Raw genomic sequence first — 19,760 nt, forward strand, 5'->3', positions numbered from 1 at the left:
TGACCTCACCCTTATTTCTTCATTATGTCCGCATTTAAAGGTACTTTCTCTCCCAAACTCTTTTTCGCTTTTAATTTATTTTCTCACCAGACACTGCAAATCGTTAGCTTTATCTGCTTCACTCCATGTTCTTCGTCTGTTCTTCGAGAGAAAATGTCGTTGATACAGAAGCAGTCAAGAAAACGAAAAGAAGTAGTTGTTTACTCTAGTGCATATCAGGATCTTTCAGGTGGCTCATGTCCAGCAGATTACTCAGCAAGGGCCCATAAGACACTCCGAGAGATGTTGTCAGGCTAGATTTTTATCAGGTCCATTTGGTCTGTTATGCCAAGGAAGAATTCAGGGCAAATGAGGATGGCATTGTTGTTGTAGATGATGCCGAGGAAAACACCACTGGAGCGAGAGGTGCCAAGGAAAATAACACTGGTGCAAGAGGCACCAAGGAAAATACAACTAGATCAAGAGGCGCCGAGGAATGAGGGAACAAAAATTCGTACTGTGTGTTTTAGTTAACAGAGGTAAGTAAAGAATTCTTAATTTTTCTTGAGCATCTGGATTTATGTCAAGCCAACGACAAGTGATCAAACTGTAAATGAAAAAACAAAGTAAACAAGACGGAATTGAGAGCAAAGAGAATGATGATCGTATTTCGAATCCCCGTAAGAGCATTGCGATTATTACAACAGGTTTTAAAAGCCACGGCCGCAAGAGCTATGAGCGAGTTATTTAATTCTAACCACATAAAGCATTAAACCTCGTTGAGTCGCAACTCGATAATAAAACGAAATTGCCTAAAATTTCTCTAAGTGCTAAGAATTTTCCTGCGTACCCCTTTGCTTTTCACCTACGTCCTCTTTATATATGCCTCCAAGGTCGACCGTATTTCCTTTTCCTCCATGATTCGAATTTATCATTTTCTGGATTTTCCTTATCTTCCCAGAATTCGTATGTATTTTGGAAACTTCACACTTATCCATCTTCTTCCATTTTTCTTTATCCAAGTCGAGTAGACTGTCATTTCACTCCGGATCGGTTATCATTTTAAACCATAATAGGCTTTTACCGTCGATTTGTCAGTTGTACGTTTTTATGAAGTTGGTCTTACGAAATGATAAAAAAGAATTCATTTAGTTGAAAATACTATAGTGTTAAGTTAACCATTCTCGACTCGACGTTTGACTTAAAATTTTATGAGAATACAAGGTCTTGCTTGTTTTCTACGTAAAATCTCAAGGAAAACTCCGATTGCGACGAAACGTAAGACATTTCGAACGAGATTCAAAGGAAAACATAATGGGAGCTTCATGGGCGAGGAGGAAAGCCTGAAAAGCGACGAGGATCCTTCATGGGCGACAAGGAAGCTTGAAGGGAGACGAGGAAAAGTGAAATTTTTTGAAAGGCGACGAGGATCCCTTGAAGGGCGACGAGGATCATTCTCGGGCGATGAGGAAGCTTGAAGAGCAACAAGGGAGAGTGAGGAAGCTTGAGGGCGACAAGGATGCCTCGAAGGGCGATGAGGATCCTTGATGGGAGATGAGGAAGAGAAAATGAGCTCAAAACATCACAACCAATTTCAATCGTGGAAGAACTTCGCATATGCCCATCTAATAGGCTATTTGAAAGAGCGAAGGTTTATATTTCTTTAATGAAAGATAGTGCTAATAAGAGAAAACATTCAGATAAGACATCAGTCGGAAAATATAAACCCAAGGGAGAGAGACAACTCCATCCAATCAAAACATGATCAGGCTTTATTTAAAATTCAACCCAAAATCAGAGGTAAACAGGAAGAACATGAAGAAAAGCTTTGATTTTAGATTGAAGACACAACCAAATTCGCCGAAGCAAAGGGAGATCCGACAAGCAGAAGGATAGATTTGATACTAAGATCGATAATTTTTACAACAAGAAGAACAAAAGAACAAAAGAACCGGATTTAGTTTGATGAGTCGAAGATCTCATGTATTAACCAGAGTTTAAATTTTCTTATTCTTTTTTTTTTTTTTTGAAAAAATCAAGAATCTCGATCTTTAAAAATGCGTAAGCAAACCTCAACATTACTAAAGAGAGTATTCTAGTTCATCGGGCCAATAGCTAAAAGGGCCTAAGACCCATCAATGAGACCCACATTCAAATACTCCTTTGTCAGGGTATATTTCGTTTTCTTTTTGTTCTTCTTTCTGGAAAATTAGGGTTTGTATAGTCTCTACTCTCTATTCTTCTCGAGATGGGTGGAGGAAACGCACAGAAATCGAAGATGGCTCGTGAGAAGAACTTGGAGAAGGCAAGGCAGGCCGGAAAAGGTAAACCATATAGCGATTTATGATTGATCCGAAAATTTGAGATTTAACCGATTCGATTTAGGGTTTTCTGATATAATTATTTTGTTACAGGCAGCCAACTGGAAGCTAACAAGAAAGCTATGTCCATTCAGGTGATCTCCTTTTCTCACTTGGAGCTAATGTTTATACAATTATTGAATTGTTATATGCATTTCGTATGTTTGAATACTGAGTTGGGTGTTTTTCATATTCAATAACTTGTTGATGTATATATACAGTGCAAGGTTTGTATGCAAACATTCATCTGCACAACATCTGAAGTGAAATGCAGGGAGCACGCCGAGGCCAAGCATCCCAAAGCCGATGTTGTCGCTTGCTTCCCTCACCTCAGCAAGTGATGAAACTATCATTTCTCACCAAAAAAGGATTCCAATGTAAATGTATGGATCCGTCTCCTATGTTTGTATCATTCAAGTGTCTCGGGTCAACAAAACTTATGGTTCTGTTTCTGTTTCTGTTTTTACTAAAAGACTTGTTTCAACGCTAAGTCTCTTACTATTATTATGGTTATACTATGAAGCTTTGTTTGGAACTTCTTTTCATGTTCTTCACTTTCAGTATTTGCTTCTGCTTTCAATTATGTCTATAAAAGCGGGGTATAGACGACAACAATTTTGAAACAACAACTTGTGTGTTTTAAGATAATACTACACAACATTACAATGTTTGATACTACAACATAGTATAAGCCATCAAGCTTTGGTTTTCACAGAGTCCGTAGTCTGCTGCTCTCTGCAGCTTTAACTTAGCAAATTATGGATGGGCCTATACACCAACAAGAGAGCTATAAGATTATAAGTTTGATGAAAATAGGTTCAATAGAAACAATAGATGGGTTTGCTATACGAGGAAACTCTTACCATGGCTTCTCTTGCGGTTAGTCTGTCTTGATGATGATCGTACCTAAGATGCTTCTCGAGAAAATTAATGGCCTGAATATTTACATACAAACGAAGTCAATACACTCGGAACGAAATGAAAAAGTTTATATTATATCGTCAAGACAGTTTAGAACCTCTGGTGAGACTAAGTGTTAGGGTGTCTGCATTGATAAACCTGGGCCATGGTTTCCTGCTATGCCTGCAATTGCTTCAAGTTTTAAAACATTTGGTCTTAAGTAACAGTTCAAAACACAATGGAATCAAACCTTCCAACAAGTTCCCCAAATTGAGGATCAAATCTAGCTGATATTTATTAAGGTAAATATTTAATTCGTGGTTCCCAGCACCTACGCACATGATTTCAACCAGAAATCAGAATAAAATATAAAACAAATTGATAAAATTATAAGACATATTTTTATAGAAAAACTTTATAAATATATAGTTCCATGAAAATTATAAATACAAAAAAAACATCATATTGTTTGTTTTCTTATTCACTATGGAATCCTTCTCTATTTTTTTTTTGAACACTTTAATATATTTAGATAATATTAAGTAAAAGTCTGTCCAAAAACCACATTTAAATTTAACCAAAAAAAAACTACATTTAAATTCTATAACGTATTTCATTTACACAAAATGACATAGTAAAAAAAAAATATGAAAGTCAATTTCTAAAATTTAATTAATTTATATACGATAAAATCTATTATTGTACATTATTAAAAATATATTTTGAAGTAGAGCGAATCTAAAAAATGAAATTTTATTTTATTAAAAATATATTATGAAGTAGATAGAATCTAAAAATGAAATTTTTATAAATTAATAACTCTATATGGTAACAATGTGGTAAACATGAAAATTCTCCATCTTCTTTTCTAAATTTTGTTTACCTTTGAATAATAGTGGATTTGATATAACTTATACAAATGGTTAATTGAATAACAAAGGATTGTAGGTGATAATGAATAATTTTGCACAAAATCCATATTCGACAATACATGATTTGGATTTTAACCAAAAATCCAAAATCTCCTCAAACCATTACTTCAATATACCCCTGTGAGATTCTCTTTCAAGAAGATGTATGAAAACAAAAAAGAAATCATAAATAAATAGGAAATTTTTACTTTTACCACTTTCTTGGTACTATTATTTATGTCTAGACTACTAAAGAGACATTTTCAAAAATATTTTCTTCATTAAGAAGCGAAAGACTCTTATACACTTGTTTTATATATATATAATAAATTATTATTTAAATAAATAACCAAAAAATTAAAAAATATCATTTTTCTTTTTTTATGTTTTCAAATTATACTTTTCCAAGTTTGAAATTTTGTATACATTTTTTTGAATTTTTTTGTTTTGAATTTATTTTTGAAAATAAAAAATTCTTTTTGAAACCTTTTTTTTCTTAAATTTTTTTTTTTAATTTTTTTTGAAAAAATATATTTTTTAAGTATTTATTTATATATATATTAAAATCTTAAATTTCACATTTCAAAAACTCTATCCCACCCCTTAACTCTAAACCTGAAATCTAGATTAGTTAACTATGGAGTTATAAATGTCATTTTTCTCTTAAAAAAATGAAGGTAAAAATGGTTAGTGTAAACATGAAAAATAGTATAATGAATGTGATACTTTTGGTAATTTCCCTAAATAAATTGACACATCATCAAGTTTCTTTTGTAATTAGTACAAAATATAGGTTACAATTTTTTAAATGGTTCTCAATATTAATATATAGAGGATATTTATCTAGTTCACATTATTTTTAAACGTATGCTCTATCATGCACCTTTTTTTGTCAACTCCATCATGCACCTACTTTCCAAAGAAGGTATACTTCTCGAATTCAGAAAAGAACATATGATCCATATTTTTTAATTATTTATTTATATATTTATTAGAATCGACATTCCAAAAATTCTATTCAATCCTTCGATTCTAAACCCGAAATCTAGATTAGTTAACTATGGAGTTATAAATATCGTTTTTTTTAAATAAAAATAAAAATGGTTAGTGTAAAAATGAAAAGTGGTATTATAAATGTTATATTTTTGGCAATTTTCCTAAATAAATTGACACATCATCGAGTTTCCTTTGTAATTAGTACAAAATACATATTACAACTTTTTAAATGGTTCTTAGTTAATATATTTATCTAATTCACATTATTTTTTAACGTATGCTCCATCAACCATCATGCACCTTTTTTTTTGTCAACTCCATCAAGCACCTACTTTCCAAAGAAGCGTATACTTCTGGAATTCAGAAAATAATTGAAACTTAAATATTTTGGAATTTAGAAAATAATTGGAAATTAAATATTTAATTTCTAAAAGTATCAAGTGAGATATTTATTCGATTCTTATCGTCTTGTCTCGTGCAAGTGGAAGTGCCTGGATCGACACACAATTGCCACGTGTCATATTATGCTCCAGAAATATACAAAAATCCAAAATGAAACAAAAAACTGATGGACCATCCATAAAGTCATATGGTCCTCCACTCTTTCTAAAGGAAACAAGAATAAATAAAGTAGGGTTGAAGAGAGAGTGCAAAAATGTAGTAAAGGGACCCAAACGTGGAGAAACAGAGCAGACTAAAGTGGGAGACAGTTGTCTTTTGAAGAAGTGTTGTTCCATGTCCAGTCCACAAAACAATTTTGCCGCTTGTCTGCAACTAGGAAACCTCTGCAAATCTTTTTTTGGGCAAAACCTCTGTAAATATTAATTCACATTTTAACATTGTACAAACTAATTATAAATGTTCAATTTCTTTTGTTAAGGTCTTTAATAGTCCGTTCGGATAGGATAGGATAGCATCTGGACAATAGCCTTTTTCTAAAACATAGCTCTTCATAATGTGGTTTTCAGAAAAAAAAAAAAAGCTCTTCATAATGTTTTGAGCTTGACAAAAAAGTTGACAGAAAATATAATGTTTTAGGCAACAGATGCAAGAAAATTAAGAATTTGATGATAGAGAGAACCAATAAATCCATGGATTCAGAAATCGGAAAGGTGGAGAGAAGACTTGTCCATTTCTCCTTTAGTTTCTTCTGTCTTTATATCGAAAACAACAAAAACAACAACAATGCACCAAGGAAAACAGAAACAGAGAAACATAATGTTTTTGAATTTTTTTCGCCATCGCCCTAGTTTTCAAGTTTCACATAGATGGAGCAGGAGCAGGAGCTGGAGCAGGAGCAGAGGAGTTCATTAGTGTGGTCGGGCCAAGTGGATCCTTCCCATCGCAGTTCTTGTTGCTGTTATCACCAAGGACAGTGCTGCTTCCTGAGCTACTGTTAGAAAGAGAACCAAACGTCGACTTCTGCAAGACGCCCGTTGGAGAAGAACCAAACTTGGGACTATTAGTCGTGCTGTTTAGTACCTCACCGAGAGGACCTCCCATGGAGTTATTATTATTACCCCACGAGATTGGTATCCAGTTATTTGCCTTTTTCACAGGCCCAAGAAACTCAGTGTTGACGCCTAACCCCATGTGGATAGCAGGGTCAAACTCACGCGATAGCCTTAGAGGAGAGAGAGCAAGCTTATCTTGAACAGGGGAAGATGGAGCCATGGGGATTGACATTGAGAGCTGAGTCCAATCCGATTTCAGCTCTTCTGTCCAGGAATCGACATTGGAGGAGTTCTTTGCTTGGTTGCTAAAGTCCAGATACGATCCAAAGCCTTTGGAGGAGTTTGCGTAGGAGGGTTGTTTATGGGAGGGATTAAGTAACGAGTCAGAGGAGATGAGACCGAACTCGAAAGGGCTACTGCTTTGTTTCTGATGAGATTCCTTCGATTGTAAGTTCATTGTGGCAGGAAAAACGGAAGCCCCTTGAACATTTTGAACTCTGTCACTGCAACAACAACAACAAAAAAAAAAAAACCATTTAACATTTTCACAATAGGAAAGAAGTGTGAATAGTTCATAAAAGCACATCCACAACACATGGAATCCCAAGCCTCAGTTAATAAGGAGTGGTCACAATCACAAAAGATGTAGTAATAATGTGTGGGTCTAGTTACTGAGAAGCAAAAAGATAAAGAAGTATGAACATTAAAACTTAATAATATGCAAATATGTTATATATCAAAAGGGAAAAAAAAAAGATTTAAACTTTATTACCTGTTAGCCATAGAAGGAATGGCATGATGATGAGTTCCAACGGCGGCGAGGCTATTGTTATTATCTGATCCACGCATCGCAACAACCGTAGTCGCTGTTTCCGCCTTGGGCGAGGCAGAAGCGGCGGCGGTAGCATTAGTATTGTGGCCATTTAGGCCTTCCACAGGCTTTCTTGAACGATGGCGGCCTCTGTTAATGTGCCGTTCACAGTACTTTTGGTCGGGAACAGCATCCCTCGAGCACCGCCATTTCTTTCCATCTGTCCGGCGACATCTCCCGGGCTCGGGATCCATGTTGCCGCCGGAAAAGCCCAGATGAAAAGAGCCCCATCCAACTACATAATAAACACACCAAAACTGAACCTCTCAACATCTCCTAAAACAACCATTGGCCAACAACATTCCCCAGCAAAAATAAAAGGAATATTTAATATACTTTAATGTGTAAAGATAACAACTTGAGAGGCTACTATTAAGCTGATTCTTGGCTAATGTTTGGCATTAAAAAGGAATCAATATTCTGAAGTGCTTTTGTTTGCACCTAGAGAAACAATGTTTAAATCAAAGATAAGAAGTAGGAGCTTACAGGAATTAGGAGGCAAGGATCCATAAGGGAAAAAAGATTTTTTGAGAGAGAGGAGCAAACTAGATGGCACAGGGACATTGGCTGTGATGTATTTGTAGATCAAAGCCTGTTGCTCTAGCTCAGCCCATTGAGTCAATGAAAAAGGTCCTTTAGCTCCTGTCAACAAGCTTCCATGCATGCTGTTTGTGTTCATCATTCCTCCTAAACCATATCCTGGCAAAAACCCAAAACCATATCTAAAATATTTAAATATGACATAAACCCATTTCAGAAAATCAGGCTCTAAGCAAAACCCATATAGTAATTAAATTTTTTGACAAAAACCCATTTCAGAAAATCAAACTCATAGCTAAACCCATGTAGTCTAGGAGCGTAAATATCTTAAGATTTTTTTTTAAAAAACAGTGTATTTCAGTCAATCAATCTCTAGGCAAAAACACATATGAAAAGTAACTTAGGTAAAAAGAAAAACAGAAGTACTTTTTTCCAGACCTGAGTTTCTACAGTACTGAAGATACGGAGAGACATCTGATTTGTCGGAAGCAGGAGAGAAGCTAAGCATATGTTCTTGCCTGCGAGGATCGACGGAGGTAGATCTCAAGAGAGGTATGCCTTGATGAAACGACAGAGGCTTAGCTGCAGCGGAGGAGGAAGAGAAACCATCTATTAATGTTCTTGAAAGCTTCGAGCTCCTCCAGAAATCTTCACCGTCAAAACCGGATCTTTCTTGCTTGTTTCCGAAACCAGATCCGAGTTCTGTTTGACCTGGAGACCCGTTTTCATGACCCGAAACCGACCCTTCAAACCGAACTCCAAGATCCATGAAAATGGATGCAGAAGCAGACAGAAAAGAGCTAAGTACTCACTTCAGAGGTTTTTCCCATGGGAAGTAATCGCTTGAGCTCAGAGTGAAGGAGAGAGATAGAGGTAGAGACAGAGGGAGAAGAACGAGGCGAAGTTTTTATTTTCTTTATACTGTAGATATTACTTATTTATTTAATAAAATAAAACAAAATAATAGTAATAATTGAGGGAGTGAGAGATAGTATCATATAGCTTTGGGTGGAGACAAAGAATGGTACCGCAAACACAATCAAAATCTTGAACATGTTATAACATATTTAAAATCTTGATCATGTATTTGCCCAAAAAAAATAAAATCTTGATCATGTTATAACATATTTAAAAATCTTTTTAAAAAGGAAAAAAAACGAACAGAAATTAGATGAGCAGTAATTCAAAATATTTTATAAAAAATCATTTTATTTTACTTTTTTTTAATTGATTTTTCGTTGTTAAAACATGAATATATAATGTAATAATTTAATATATTTGATTACTTTAGTGATATTTTTAGTGAAGCTTGTTGGAAAAAAAAATTATAGTGGAAGCAACATGACCTTCTTAAAGATGAAAGACATGTGGACACCACGTGAGACATGTCTCTACGACGACTCTATTTCAACTTCAACCCCTAAGCAAGGAATTTCATTTGTTTTTTGCTTTTTTGTAAAAAATATATTTGTTAAATGTTGTACATAAGCTAAATGACGATCTATAACTATATTAGTGTTTTGTGACGAAGAAGAAGATGGTGTTGCACAAAAAAAAAATGAAGAAGAAGAAGATGGTCGAACTAATAAAACTTAGTATAATTTTATGAAACTATAATCATACATTTTATGAAACTATAATCATACAACTTGTAAAACTATAACGGACAACCAGTATAACTTTGCTAATAAAACCTTAAAACTTGGTATAACTTTATTGGTTAAAATGTAAAACTTAGAATAATTTGGTATAACATTTTTGGTTAAAATGTAAGACTTAGGATAATTAACTTAGTATAACTAATTGATAAAATTGTATAACTTGCTATAACTTGATTGTTATCATTGTAAATTTTACAGAAGACCATGAGTTGTTTAACCACAAACACACACTTTGGTTATGAAGAAAATTATTAAAAAATCGAAGATGATTATGAATGTACTCCAAGTGATGGTCGATTGTATGCTATATCATCTAAGACATCATCAATGGAGAAGATCACTTATTCGACGCTGGTGGATAGGATATGCCGGAAGATGGCCATAGATCCATGTAAGAAGAGGATGAGTTTGAGTTACATTTTATTGGTAGTGAAACCTAAGAGACAATCATATATATTCGATGATATGAATATGTGTTTGTTTATCTAACATCACTGGAAAAAGACATAAGAAAAAATATTTTGCATGTAGAGGGTATCACAAAGTTGAAGCCAATCTTGGTGCAGTCAGTCTATTTACTGTCATTAGAGAAGCAGAACAACATCTTGAGGTGATTTGAGCGAGTGGAAAAAGTAGTAATTCGAGATGGAGACGATGTAGGTATTGATATGTGGTGAAATGTCAAGGAGCAAAAGAAGGTTGACAATTGTATTTAAGAGGTATAAAGATTAGCAATTCTGATATTAACTCGATTAGAACATACATAAAGATGCATGCATGCTCTTGGAAAACTTCAGGCTCAGTAAGGAGAAGGAAATAAAAAATTTTCATGATGATTATATGGGACAAATGAAAATCCCAAATCCTAAAACTCTCATCAATCTGGTTCAAAGAAAAGTTGGTGTGGAAGTGTCTTACTCTACAACTTTAAGATGAAAATACGAAGCAGTATGGGTGTTGGCGTATACATGTAGTAGTATTTCAATTCCTCACAAAGAACGTAATGCTCACAAGGAACACAAGGATCACAATGAATAATGTTTTAATTTTTTTTTTAGGGTTGTATAACTGTGAAACTTAGTAAAACTGATAAAATTCTAAAAAATAGAAATGAAGATAAAATTCAAAACTTGTTTGCTTGTTTACAAGTATACACATATTATTCTAATAATTCTAAATATATTTGTGATTTAAATTCAAAACGATAATTATATTTAAAATTTGTTTGATTTTTTACAAGTATTACCTTATACTTTTATGGATTTCTCTTAATATCGGTCTTATATATTATAAATTTATATATTTCATGAAATCAACTATACTATTACATGGTTAGATGAGAAATGATTATAGAAAACTGAATATAAGTTGTATAACCATAATATAATTCTCTTGACTACAACTATATAAGAAAAATGAAAGAATAGGAAAATGAAAATTGGAAGATATATTTGTAAAACTGCAAATTTGGTAAAACTTCGATCACGAAAATTATTTCCGGGGTGTGCCGGGAGAATTGAAAAATTGAACTGGGCCCAAAACAAAGAATCCAAAGTATGAGACTCTCTCTCTCTCTCTCTCCTTTCATTCATCATTCGCTCAGTTTCTAGGATTCTCTTTCCATCACTTTGTCCTCTCACATCACGAGATCTAACAAACAGCCCACATACCTTCGCGTCATGGATCCATGGGAGGAGAAAATGAACAAGAGGGAGATGAAGAAGATGAAGGAACACTTCGACATGATTGGGCACGCAGCCGATGCCCAATTCGGGATTCCAAGCCGTTTCCCGTAGGGGTGATGAATCATCGACGAGGTCTCTCCAAATCCAAACTATCCAACAGATTTTGATATTTTTTTCTAGGAGTAGATACTTCACTTGTAAGGACTTCGAGGTAATCAAACTGATTTTGATTCATTATAAATTTTGATCCTGAAAAGCGGATAAATCAGGGACTGACTTTGATTCATTTTAAATTTTGATCCTTAAGAGAGGAAATATCAGGGACTGACTTCGATTCATTTTAGATTTTGAATCTTAAGTGCGGATATAATAGATTTTTTTACGTGCATAACAATGGCCTCCACTTTCGTCAACCATGGGTTTTCGGTATCCAAGAAGAGGTTCAGCGGTTAAGGAAGCGTATGAGTAAATTGGCTGATGAGATTGAAAAGCTTAAGAAGCTTATGTCCTGTCGTCCAAGAGATCGTAGATTACGACTTGAATGAGTTTTTGTTTTGTGTTTGTTTTGAATCTGTTTGTGTTGTTTAGACTTGTCAATGGTTAGCTAGTTTAACCATTTATAATATGTCAATGGTTAGCTAGTTTAACCATTTACTAGATTTTGACCCGCGCTTTCAAAGCGCGGAATATTTTTCGATGTAAAATTATAAGAGTATGTGTTTTAATATTTTATTATCTAATATGGTTTTATTTTTTTATGATTTTTTGAGATTTTAAATTGTTATTAGATGTCAAAAATTATTTTAAAGCTATAAATTTATTATTATATAATTTTTAAAAATCAAAGTTTTTTATTTTGTAATTCTACTATATTTTAATGATTTAAAGCGCGAGATTTGTTTCTTTTTTATATATGTGTTTAAATTTTGATAATTATAAGATTATGTATTTTTATATAAGATAATCTAATCTATTAACAATTTTGTTGATTTTAAAAGAAGTAATAAAATAAAATAAAATAAAAATATTTTTATAAATTGAAATGTAATTTATTAGAAATAACAAAATTTAATTTATTATATTAATTTTTTAATTCTTAAATGTATCATCTATACTTAAAAAAAAAGAAAACAGTTTTTTTTGTCTAATGGATTTTCAATAAATATATTTTATACAAAATGGGCCTAGTGGGGTAACGATGGGTCCGTCCATTTGGGTAAACATATCGTTTTTGTTTACCGACAACATTTGTTAACATGATTTTTGTAAACAAAAAACTCTTCGATGAAAAAAAACAAAAGGTCCTCTCTGCAAAACCAAAAAATGACGATTGAGAGTTCTAGATCCACCGACAAAAGCTTATCTTCTCCGATCTCTACCAAGTAATCTTGTCTCACTTTTCTTTTTGATTAAATAGACTCAGTAGTTCTATTTTTACAAATCTCTAAGTTCGATACATTTCGAAACATTTTCATTCCATGTCGAATCTGAAGCGATCTGAGTTAAAAACGATATGTCGGAGAAGGATATTGACTTTCACCTTTCCCATCTATACAACGAAGTCACAAGTTCTGAAGACAAAAAAATGATAAATTTAATCTCATGTCTTGCTTTGGTAATTAATAGTTAACTGTTAAATCTGATTAATTTTGAAGTACTACCATCAAAATCTATTTTTCTCTGATTTCTTTTGCATGTAAAATCCGATGAAATAATAACGTTTTGAAGTGTTCGAATATGAACTGAAGCATTAAAATCTGATCTTGTTGAAATCGATTGAGAAAAGCTTTGGAAGAAACATCCAAATGATGTTACACCGTCGAAAGACATAAACATAACAGAACGATACAGGTTTGTATTCGAGAATCTATGTACTTTAAAAAAAAAATTATTTTACATTATCCTTTTATTTATAAAATTTTGTTTGAAAGAAATTTTATAGGGTAACGTGATTACAGCTCCTATCGAGTAATGACTGGTGATTATTAAGCTCCTATTGCAGGTCTGACATGGAAATTCTGAATGTTGCACCATACTCCAACCGGAAGACGCCTCCATTTACTCTCAATGTAAGTCATTTTACACGTTGCGTGAATCTTATCACCCTTGCACATGTAATAAATCAGATTGAAAATATTAAGAGCACAGTCGAACTTTTAAATAAGACATAAACGACAAAATATACATATTTCAAAACCATAAATAGGCAGTTACGATTGCTTACATTCTCATAAAGATGAATTCCATGGTTTCACCTGATAGTTGAATGTTTTGGATCCAAAAGCGTAGAACCTTCACATGAACTAATTTAGTAGTGTGCCAGGGCCGAAAGTCTTGAATGATCACTTTTTCATTAGAAGAACGTCATGTTTGGATTTGCTTTTGTGTAGCCATTGCTTTGTTTGACGGTGAGGGTTTGATTAGGAAGAGGTGATTGCTATTTATAATAGGAAGAAGTTGAAGGGAGAGGTGTTTAGGTTTTCCGTGAAACTTGTTGAATACTCTAGATCGTATCTCTCGAGATTTTGTGGTTTTGATTTCGATATCTATAATTGTTAATATTAGGAAGGTTCAGTTAAAAATTCGAAATCCAAGATATTCTATGGGTATTGCACAAGCAATGTGATTAGATTGAATTCTTTGAAGCGTGATTTTAGCCAAAAATATAATCTTCTTTCTCTATATTTTGGGTTACATTTAATATAGGTATATGAAATAGGGAAGCTTTGCCATAATATAATTTTTTGATTTCTAATAGGAAGAGAAAATTACGGAATGAGTTAAAGAATATACTTGGAATAGATTTGGTATCCAGGTGATACTTTTAATATATATTTTTAAATACTATATATAATTACACTAAAAAGCAAGAAAAGTCAGTGGCATCCCAATGTAGTTATTTGTTTTTAAATTGATTACGAAAATTAGGGCATGAGTTGAAAAATTATAGTTCGAAAGATATGGTAACCAAACTATATATAAGTAAAATATTTATTTAAAATATTGTTATTAGATTTTTAAATAATTATTGTTATAAAAAATTCGAAATATACCATAGTAACTTGTGGTCAATATTTTAATATTTTTGGTTTGATCAAAGTGTGCACCATTACATAGTGCATTTTGTAAAGGAATCATAACATATATGTAGGTGTCATGCATCATCTAAATAAGCTTATTATGAACATTGATTTACATTTATGTTTATCTATATGTTATATTCATCTTCGTTAGTGTTTTCATTTCAGGGTACAGGGTTTGTCAAAAAAAGAAGATGATTTCGATGGGGTTTACATGGTATAGGGTTTGATCATGAAGATGATTTCGGTGGGCTGAACATTTATTTCTGTTTGGATTTTAAAAAAGTACGGGCTTACTCGGCTGTGGGCTTAAATAGTTTTGATAGGCTGTAAACCGAGTACTTCTGATTGGTCTAAAATAATTGGCGACCTTTATTAAAAAAAAAAGAAAAAAAGGTAATGGCAGTGGCATGTAATTAAGTGGAAAAAGCAGGGGCAGAATCCTAGGAGGGATTCTGCTTTATACTAAGTATAGATAATATTGTCATCGTTAAGACTGGTCTATGGCCAACTTGTTTAACCACTATGGCAAATTAATTTAATTTTTATATTCTTATCACGTCAGATTTGACTATTTATTTTAAAAATCATAAACTTAGCCAAACAAAATCTAATTATTTTACAAATCAAATCAAAAATCATAAAGTAGAATTTTTTTTTGAAATTTGTTCTAATTTATCTTCCAACGATATGTCACCTCGGCTATTTTTAACAAAGAAACATCTAATTAACAGTTGTAGCCTTAATCTAAATCTAATGTTAATTTTCAAAATTACCTTTCACTTTTATACACAGTCACACACAAAAAATAAAAGAGTATTATCATAAACTAAGCTTGTCATCATCTGCCTTTGTCGTGGAAACTCATCTTCTGTAGACTCGAAAAAAACAGTTTGTCTCCAAGAACAAATCCCTTTCTCTTCTCTTATGTTTTTGCATCTTGAAATTTTCCAAGAAAAATCTCCAATTTCACACAATCAATATTTGAATTGTGAGCTGTGTCAAAAAGGGTCTCTCTGATTTATTTAGAGACTTAAGGGTAAAGAAATACTGGTGCAGAGAAGAGTAGTGAGTTGGATAAGAGTTTGGAAGTCGTTTCAAGCAGTTTCAGTGCATAGTTTGCTCTTCTCCTTCACTCATCTTCTCGCTCTCAAGCTTGATCATGTTCTTTTCCAATCATGGTGATCAGTTTTTTTCTTTCTTTCGTAATTGATGTCTTGACTTCTCTTTTGTATAGCCAAAGTTGGGAGAATTATCTGAATCAGTTTATGGGTTTCTGTGATATTGAGTTTTGACTAAGTTTAGTTTAGGTACAAACTATAAATATTGAATCTTTGTGTGTTTAGCGATGTCTAAAGTAGAAGCCTTTAGCATCCTTTGGCTCTGTTTTTGCAGATTTATATTTACACCTTTGTGGCTATTTTGTGCTGTGTTTCTCGTGGTAGATTTTGCTGCCTGCTCCATCTATGACATCTTTTGTGGTTATCACCTTTACTCTTTGTTCGCATGATGTTGTATTGTAACTTTTAAAGTTCTGGTTTGCAGCAGTGGGCTCCTTTTCATTCTGTTATGGCAACGCCACTACTTGTTGTTTCTGAGATCATGCTCTGTGTACATCTTGAAGATCAATATGGTACACTCTTTAACTTGTAATATTAATTGCGGCTGTATTTATGGATGTGTGTATGTTTATGATAGATTTGGTTGTGTCCCTGACTTCTTGTGTTGCAGTTGTTTATGATAGATTTGGTTGTATCTTACCGTTGCTTGCGTGTGTTTATGGCTGGTGTGTTTGTTTATGATAGATATGAACTTGGTTTCTTAGTTATTGTTCAATACTACTTACCATCATTCCAAGAAGTTGTAACTCGTTATGTTTTTTTTTTCTTTTTGTTCTTAGGGAAGAATGACTTGCTCATTTGTATGATGAGCTGAAAAGACCCAAAATAATCATGTGCATGGTAATATTTCCATAGTTTTTCTCTCGCCAATCTCTCCATCTTACTAGTTTGGAAACCATATTTTTTTATTCAAAATGCAGTCTCTAGTCTATATTTCCTTTTCACTTGCAAACACTATAACCACAAGATTGAATGATGGGTAGTTTTTTTGCATTTTTTATATTTTCCTGCAGAATGTGGAAGACACTCATGCCTGGAGATGAAGAAACTATGAGTGATGAAGCCATATGGAAAACACTTCCTGTAAGTTGGTTCTTCTCTATCTGCATGTGAACTTGTCTAAGCATATTTTTCTCTATAAAAGAGGTTTTCCTTCATCCCTTCTCATCTTTGCATTCTCTTTTTTTTTCATATTTTATTCATCGATGTGATTTTCCTATTTACTCGTCAGATTTAAGAACCTATATAGTGAATAGACAGGTATAATTTTTTTGTGTATATATATACAAATAGATTTGCTTATGATTTGCGGACCTTACTACTGCAGGATGTTGTTGAAGATTTCTTTGTAGACAATGTTATTCATTTCAGCGGCTGAGTCTTTTTCTTCTTGTAAAATGCTTAAGCCTTCAGGTGGCCATGACTAAAAACTGGTTTAGGCAAATATAGAATAACTGATTTCAAGCTTTGTCTTTGGCTTTTGTTTATGGTCATTGTATAGCATACTCTTATTGGAAATTGTCTTCTCTTAAGTATAAATGGATGGTCTGAGTCTATTGGAGATAAAATGATCCTTGGGAGTGAGACTCTTTTACCAATATGTGTACATGTGACTATTTCACCTTCGTTAGCTCGTTATGCCATATGAGTCACGATGAGTCTTGTCCTATTGCAGAGACATTTATGGTGATGTGCTTGAGAGCGAGATAAGCGGTCTCTTCAAATAAAAATATTTAGGAATAATAAAAATGTAACACTATACATTTTTCAGCTAGATGTTTGATGTAGTATTTTCATTTCTTATATTGTGTATTTACTTAAAAATGTAAAACTATACATTTTCATATAGATATCTAATGTAATATTTCCATTTCTTGTATCGAATATTTACTTATTATTTATTTTTTTCTTATATTGTATATTTACTTATTCAAATTTTCTTGCTTTTATATCAAATGGGTAATATTACGATAGATGTTTAATGTATTAATTCCATTTTTATAATAATACCATGTGGCTTCTTTTTAAAGTTTGTTTTATATGCTGATGTGGACACTCCATGAAACCTCAAATAGTCTCTTTTATTGGTATAAATTTTTATGTTGTTATCGTTAAGACTGGTCTATGGTTAACTTGTTATTGTTAAGACTTGTACAAGTAATTTGAACTTTTATCAAGTTAATGCAGTTATGAGTTTTTGAAAATTATTCCTAAGTTTTACGAAGTTTAACGAAAAAGTAAAACTTTGTAAAAGTTGTACCCAGTTGTAAAACACAACCGAAGAATCCCATACATGGGGAGTATTCCGAAGAGTAGCATACATTGGGACTTTGATTCCATTATCACTGAAGAGTCGCATACATTGGGACTTTGATTCCATTATTACATTGGGACTTTGATTCCATTATAATAAATACCCCCAACTTCATTTGAAAAATAAAATATATGAATATCTGAAGAAGGAAACTCCTCCTCTCTTCATTCATTTCTTGATCAATATATGAATTCAAGTAAGAAACCTCCTCTACTTCTCATCATCTTATAGGAAAATGTATATTTTGATTTCATTTACACATATAGGTTAAGATGTCGGGATCCTTTGACCTGAAGAGGAAGCGTTCTACGGAAAATGACTATAGGCGAATGCCTGAAGAAGGTTTCAAGAAAGGAAAGGCGGAAACAAAGGAATACTACAAGGCGATCCTCCACATGGTGAAGGATCAAATGAAAGATAAGGAGAAAAGACACTCAGCACAAACTGAGGTATACTATATTTCTGATCAAATAGAGTTACTAGAAGACATGGAGAAGGTGGAACTTTTCGTCATAAAGGCGAAGAATGAAAGACTTCAAGCCAAGCTCTTCCTTGCAAAGGAGAAATTAACAACTGTCAAAGTCTCATATATTGATTGGAAAAAGATTGGGGAGTCGTTCATGTCTCTGCCTTGAATGTCCCTTCTCTTCTCATGCCTTCTAAATAAAAATATTTAAATATTTTTGTTTTTATTTTTGCTTTCTGAATCCTAAAACATTGGAGGAGTTCCGGTTTTTAAACCGGATTTTAATAAGTTTTCTTTCGGATCATATCTGAGTCTATATTATCTATGCTTTTATTTTGGATTTCTAAGTTTTGCAAAGTTTTACAAATGCAAAAGTAAAAAATTTGTCAAACTTCTGCAAGGCTATACTTCACAATTTTTGTCACATTGACAGCTCGTAGGATGACGCTGGATAAGAAGTAGACTACCGACTGATTATTAAGTTCTCCTCGTTTGACGAATGACTACATATTCAATCCACTACATATTCAATCATTTGCTTTTATTTTCTTTTATATTTGTCATACTTTCGCAAAGTTTTAATCCACAGCTTTTGTCACATTTCTAGGTCATTGACAACTCGTAGGATGAAGCTAGGTAAAAAGTAGAGAGAAGCCATCTTTAGACGATTCCCAGAGCAAGTCTCACCTATTTTATCTGGATCACTCTTGATCAACTCCATTCAAAAAGACCGACGGATTCTTTGTACGAGTTCTCCTCATTTGATGAATGACAACAGATTCAATCCACTATAGTTGGTTTCGTTTGATGGTGATGAAGATTAGTTCATTTGCTTCTATTTTCCTTTTCATTGTGTATTCACAATGGCTGATTTGTACCTTTTTGCTTCCTTTTCGTTTTGATCATTTCCAACATCTTTGTTGAAGCAAAAGTTGTACTAAATTATACAAATTTTAATAGTTGCACTATATTTTACTAAGTTATACCATTTTGGGTTCGTTTTTTCTCTTTTTCTTTGTGTAATTTGTGGTTTGTTGTTTCGTTGTTTTTTTCTGGAGAAATAGTTGATGCGTTTACTTTTGGAAGATAATCATTTCTCCGGTGATAAAATGATGAAAGAATATCGGCAGGTTGTTCCAGTGAAGAAGAAGAAGAAATGAAAAGTAAAACCTAAAACACTTAGTCTCAATTTTGAAAATTTTGGAGACAATAAATGGGTTGACCTGATGAATATCTAGTGGATTGGATAATCAGCCTGAGTGTACTGTAATTATTTAAAGTTATCATGGTTTTGTGGTCATTTACTTTATTTTCTTATTTAAACAAAGATAATTAAAATGGGAAAACAGAAAAGATTATATGGAAATGTATTTTGGTGAACATATCAGACTTTGATTCTTATTAGGCGTTAGTTAAAAGCTT

General features: G+C 32.9%; 3 protein-coding genes across 15 annotated transcripts; 2 read left to right on the forward strand and 1 right to left on the reverse strand.

The window, feature by feature from the left end:
• The first annotated feature begins 2,180 nt into the window (after window positions 1-2,180).
• LOC106332310 (uncharacterized protein At2g23090-like) lies at window positions 2,181-2,879 on the forward strand. Its single transcript, XM_013770779.1, has 3 exons — window positions 2,181-2,303; window positions 2,394-2,434; window positions 2,561-2,879. The coding sequence occupies exons 1-3, from the start codon at window positions 2,228-2,230 to the stop codon at window positions 2,678-2,680; spliced, it is 237 nt and encodes a 78-aa protein (XP_013626233.1). The 5' UTR covers window positions 2,181-2,227; the 3' UTR covers window positions 2,681-2,879.
• A 3,313-nt stretch (window positions 2,880-6,192) lies between these two features.
• Window positions 6,193-8,913, reverse strand: LOC106328366 (growth-regulating factor 1). Its single transcript, XM_013766798.1, has 4 exons — window positions 8,450-8,913; window positions 7,958-8,170; window positions 7,373-7,706; window positions 6,193-7,103 (listed from the first exon to the last, which is right to left on the reverse strand). The coding sequence occupies exons 1-4, from the start codon at window positions 8,778-8,780 to the stop codon at window positions 6,407-6,409; spliced, it is 1,575 nt and encodes a 524-aa protein (XP_013622252.1). The 5' UTR covers window positions 8,781-8,913; the 3' UTR covers window positions 6,193-6,406.
• Window positions 8,914-11,261: 2,348 nt separating this feature from the next.
• LOC106328303 lies at window positions 11,262-18,589 on the forward strand. 13 transcript variants are annotated; one of them, XR_001267582.1, is made up of 5 exons: window positions 11,262-11,489; window positions 15,983-16,070; window positions 16,338-16,398; window positions 16,572-16,641; window positions 17,234-17,341. XR_001267582.1 is itself a non-coding variant. In XM_013766723.1 (4 exons), exons 3-4 carry the CDS (start codon window positions 16,573-16,575, stop codon window positions 18,505-18,507), a joined length of 438 nt encoding a protein of 145 aa, XP_013622177.1. In that variant the 5' UTR covers window positions 11,262-11,489; window positions 16,338-16,398; window position 16,572; the 3' UTR covers window positions 18,508-18,589. The 13 variants fall into 13 exon arrangements, 4 of the variants coding, with proteins under 4 accessions (XP_013622177.1, XP_013622175.1, XP_013622176.1 ...); XR_001267580.1 differs by having other exon boundaries at window positions 15,986-16,070; XR_001267578.1 differs by lacking the exon at window positions 11,262-11,489 and adding an exon at window positions 15,283-15,618.
• The last annotated feature ends 1,171 nt before the right edge of the window (window positions 18,590-19,760 follow it).

Source organism: Brassica oleracea, chromosome C3 (assembly GCF_000695525.1).
Source record: "Brassica oleracea var. oleracea cultivar TO1000 chromosome C3, BOL, whole genome shotgun sequence".
Lineage (NCBI taxonomy): Eukaryota > Viridiplantae > Streptophyta > Magnoliopsida > Brassicales > Brassicaceae > Brassica > Brassica oleracea.

Coding starts and splice junctions, on each gene's coding strand:
- LOC106332310 (XM_013770779.1), top strand. CDS start 2,228: ATGGGTGGAGGAAACGCACAGAAATCGAAGATGGCTCGTGAGAAGAAC. Junction 2,304..2,393: donor GGCAAGGCAGGCCGGAAAAG/GTAAACCATATA, acceptor ATTTTGTTACAG/GCAGCCAACTGGAAGCTAAC. Junction 2,435..2,560: donor AGAAAGCTATGTCCATTCAG/GTGATCTCCTTT, acceptor GTATATATACAG/TGCAAGGTTTGTATGCAAAC.
- LOC106328366 (XM_013766798.1), bottom strand. CDS start 8,780: ATGGATCTTGGAGTTCGGTTTGAAGGGTCGGTTTCGGGTCATGAAAAC. Junction 8,171..8,449: donor TCAGTACTGTAGAAACTCAG/GTCTGGAAAAAA, acceptor GGTTTTTGCCAG/GATATGGTTTAGGAGGAATG. Junction 7,104..7,372: donor ATTCCTTCTATGGCTAACAG/GTAATAAAGTTT, acceptor TTGTTGTTGCAG/TGACAGAGTTCAAAATGTTC.
- LOC106328303 (XM_013766721.1), top strand. CDS start 11,434: ATGCCCAATTCGGGATTCCAAGCCGTTTCCCGTAGGGGTGATGAATCA. Junction 11,490..16,571: donor GGTGATGAATCATCGACGAG/GTCTCTCCAAAT, acceptor ATTTTCCTGCAG/AATGTGGAAGACACTCATGC. Junction 16,642..18,138: donor CCATATGGAAAACACTTCCT/GTAAGTTGGTTC, acceptor TTACACATATAG/GTTAAGATGTCGGGATCCTT.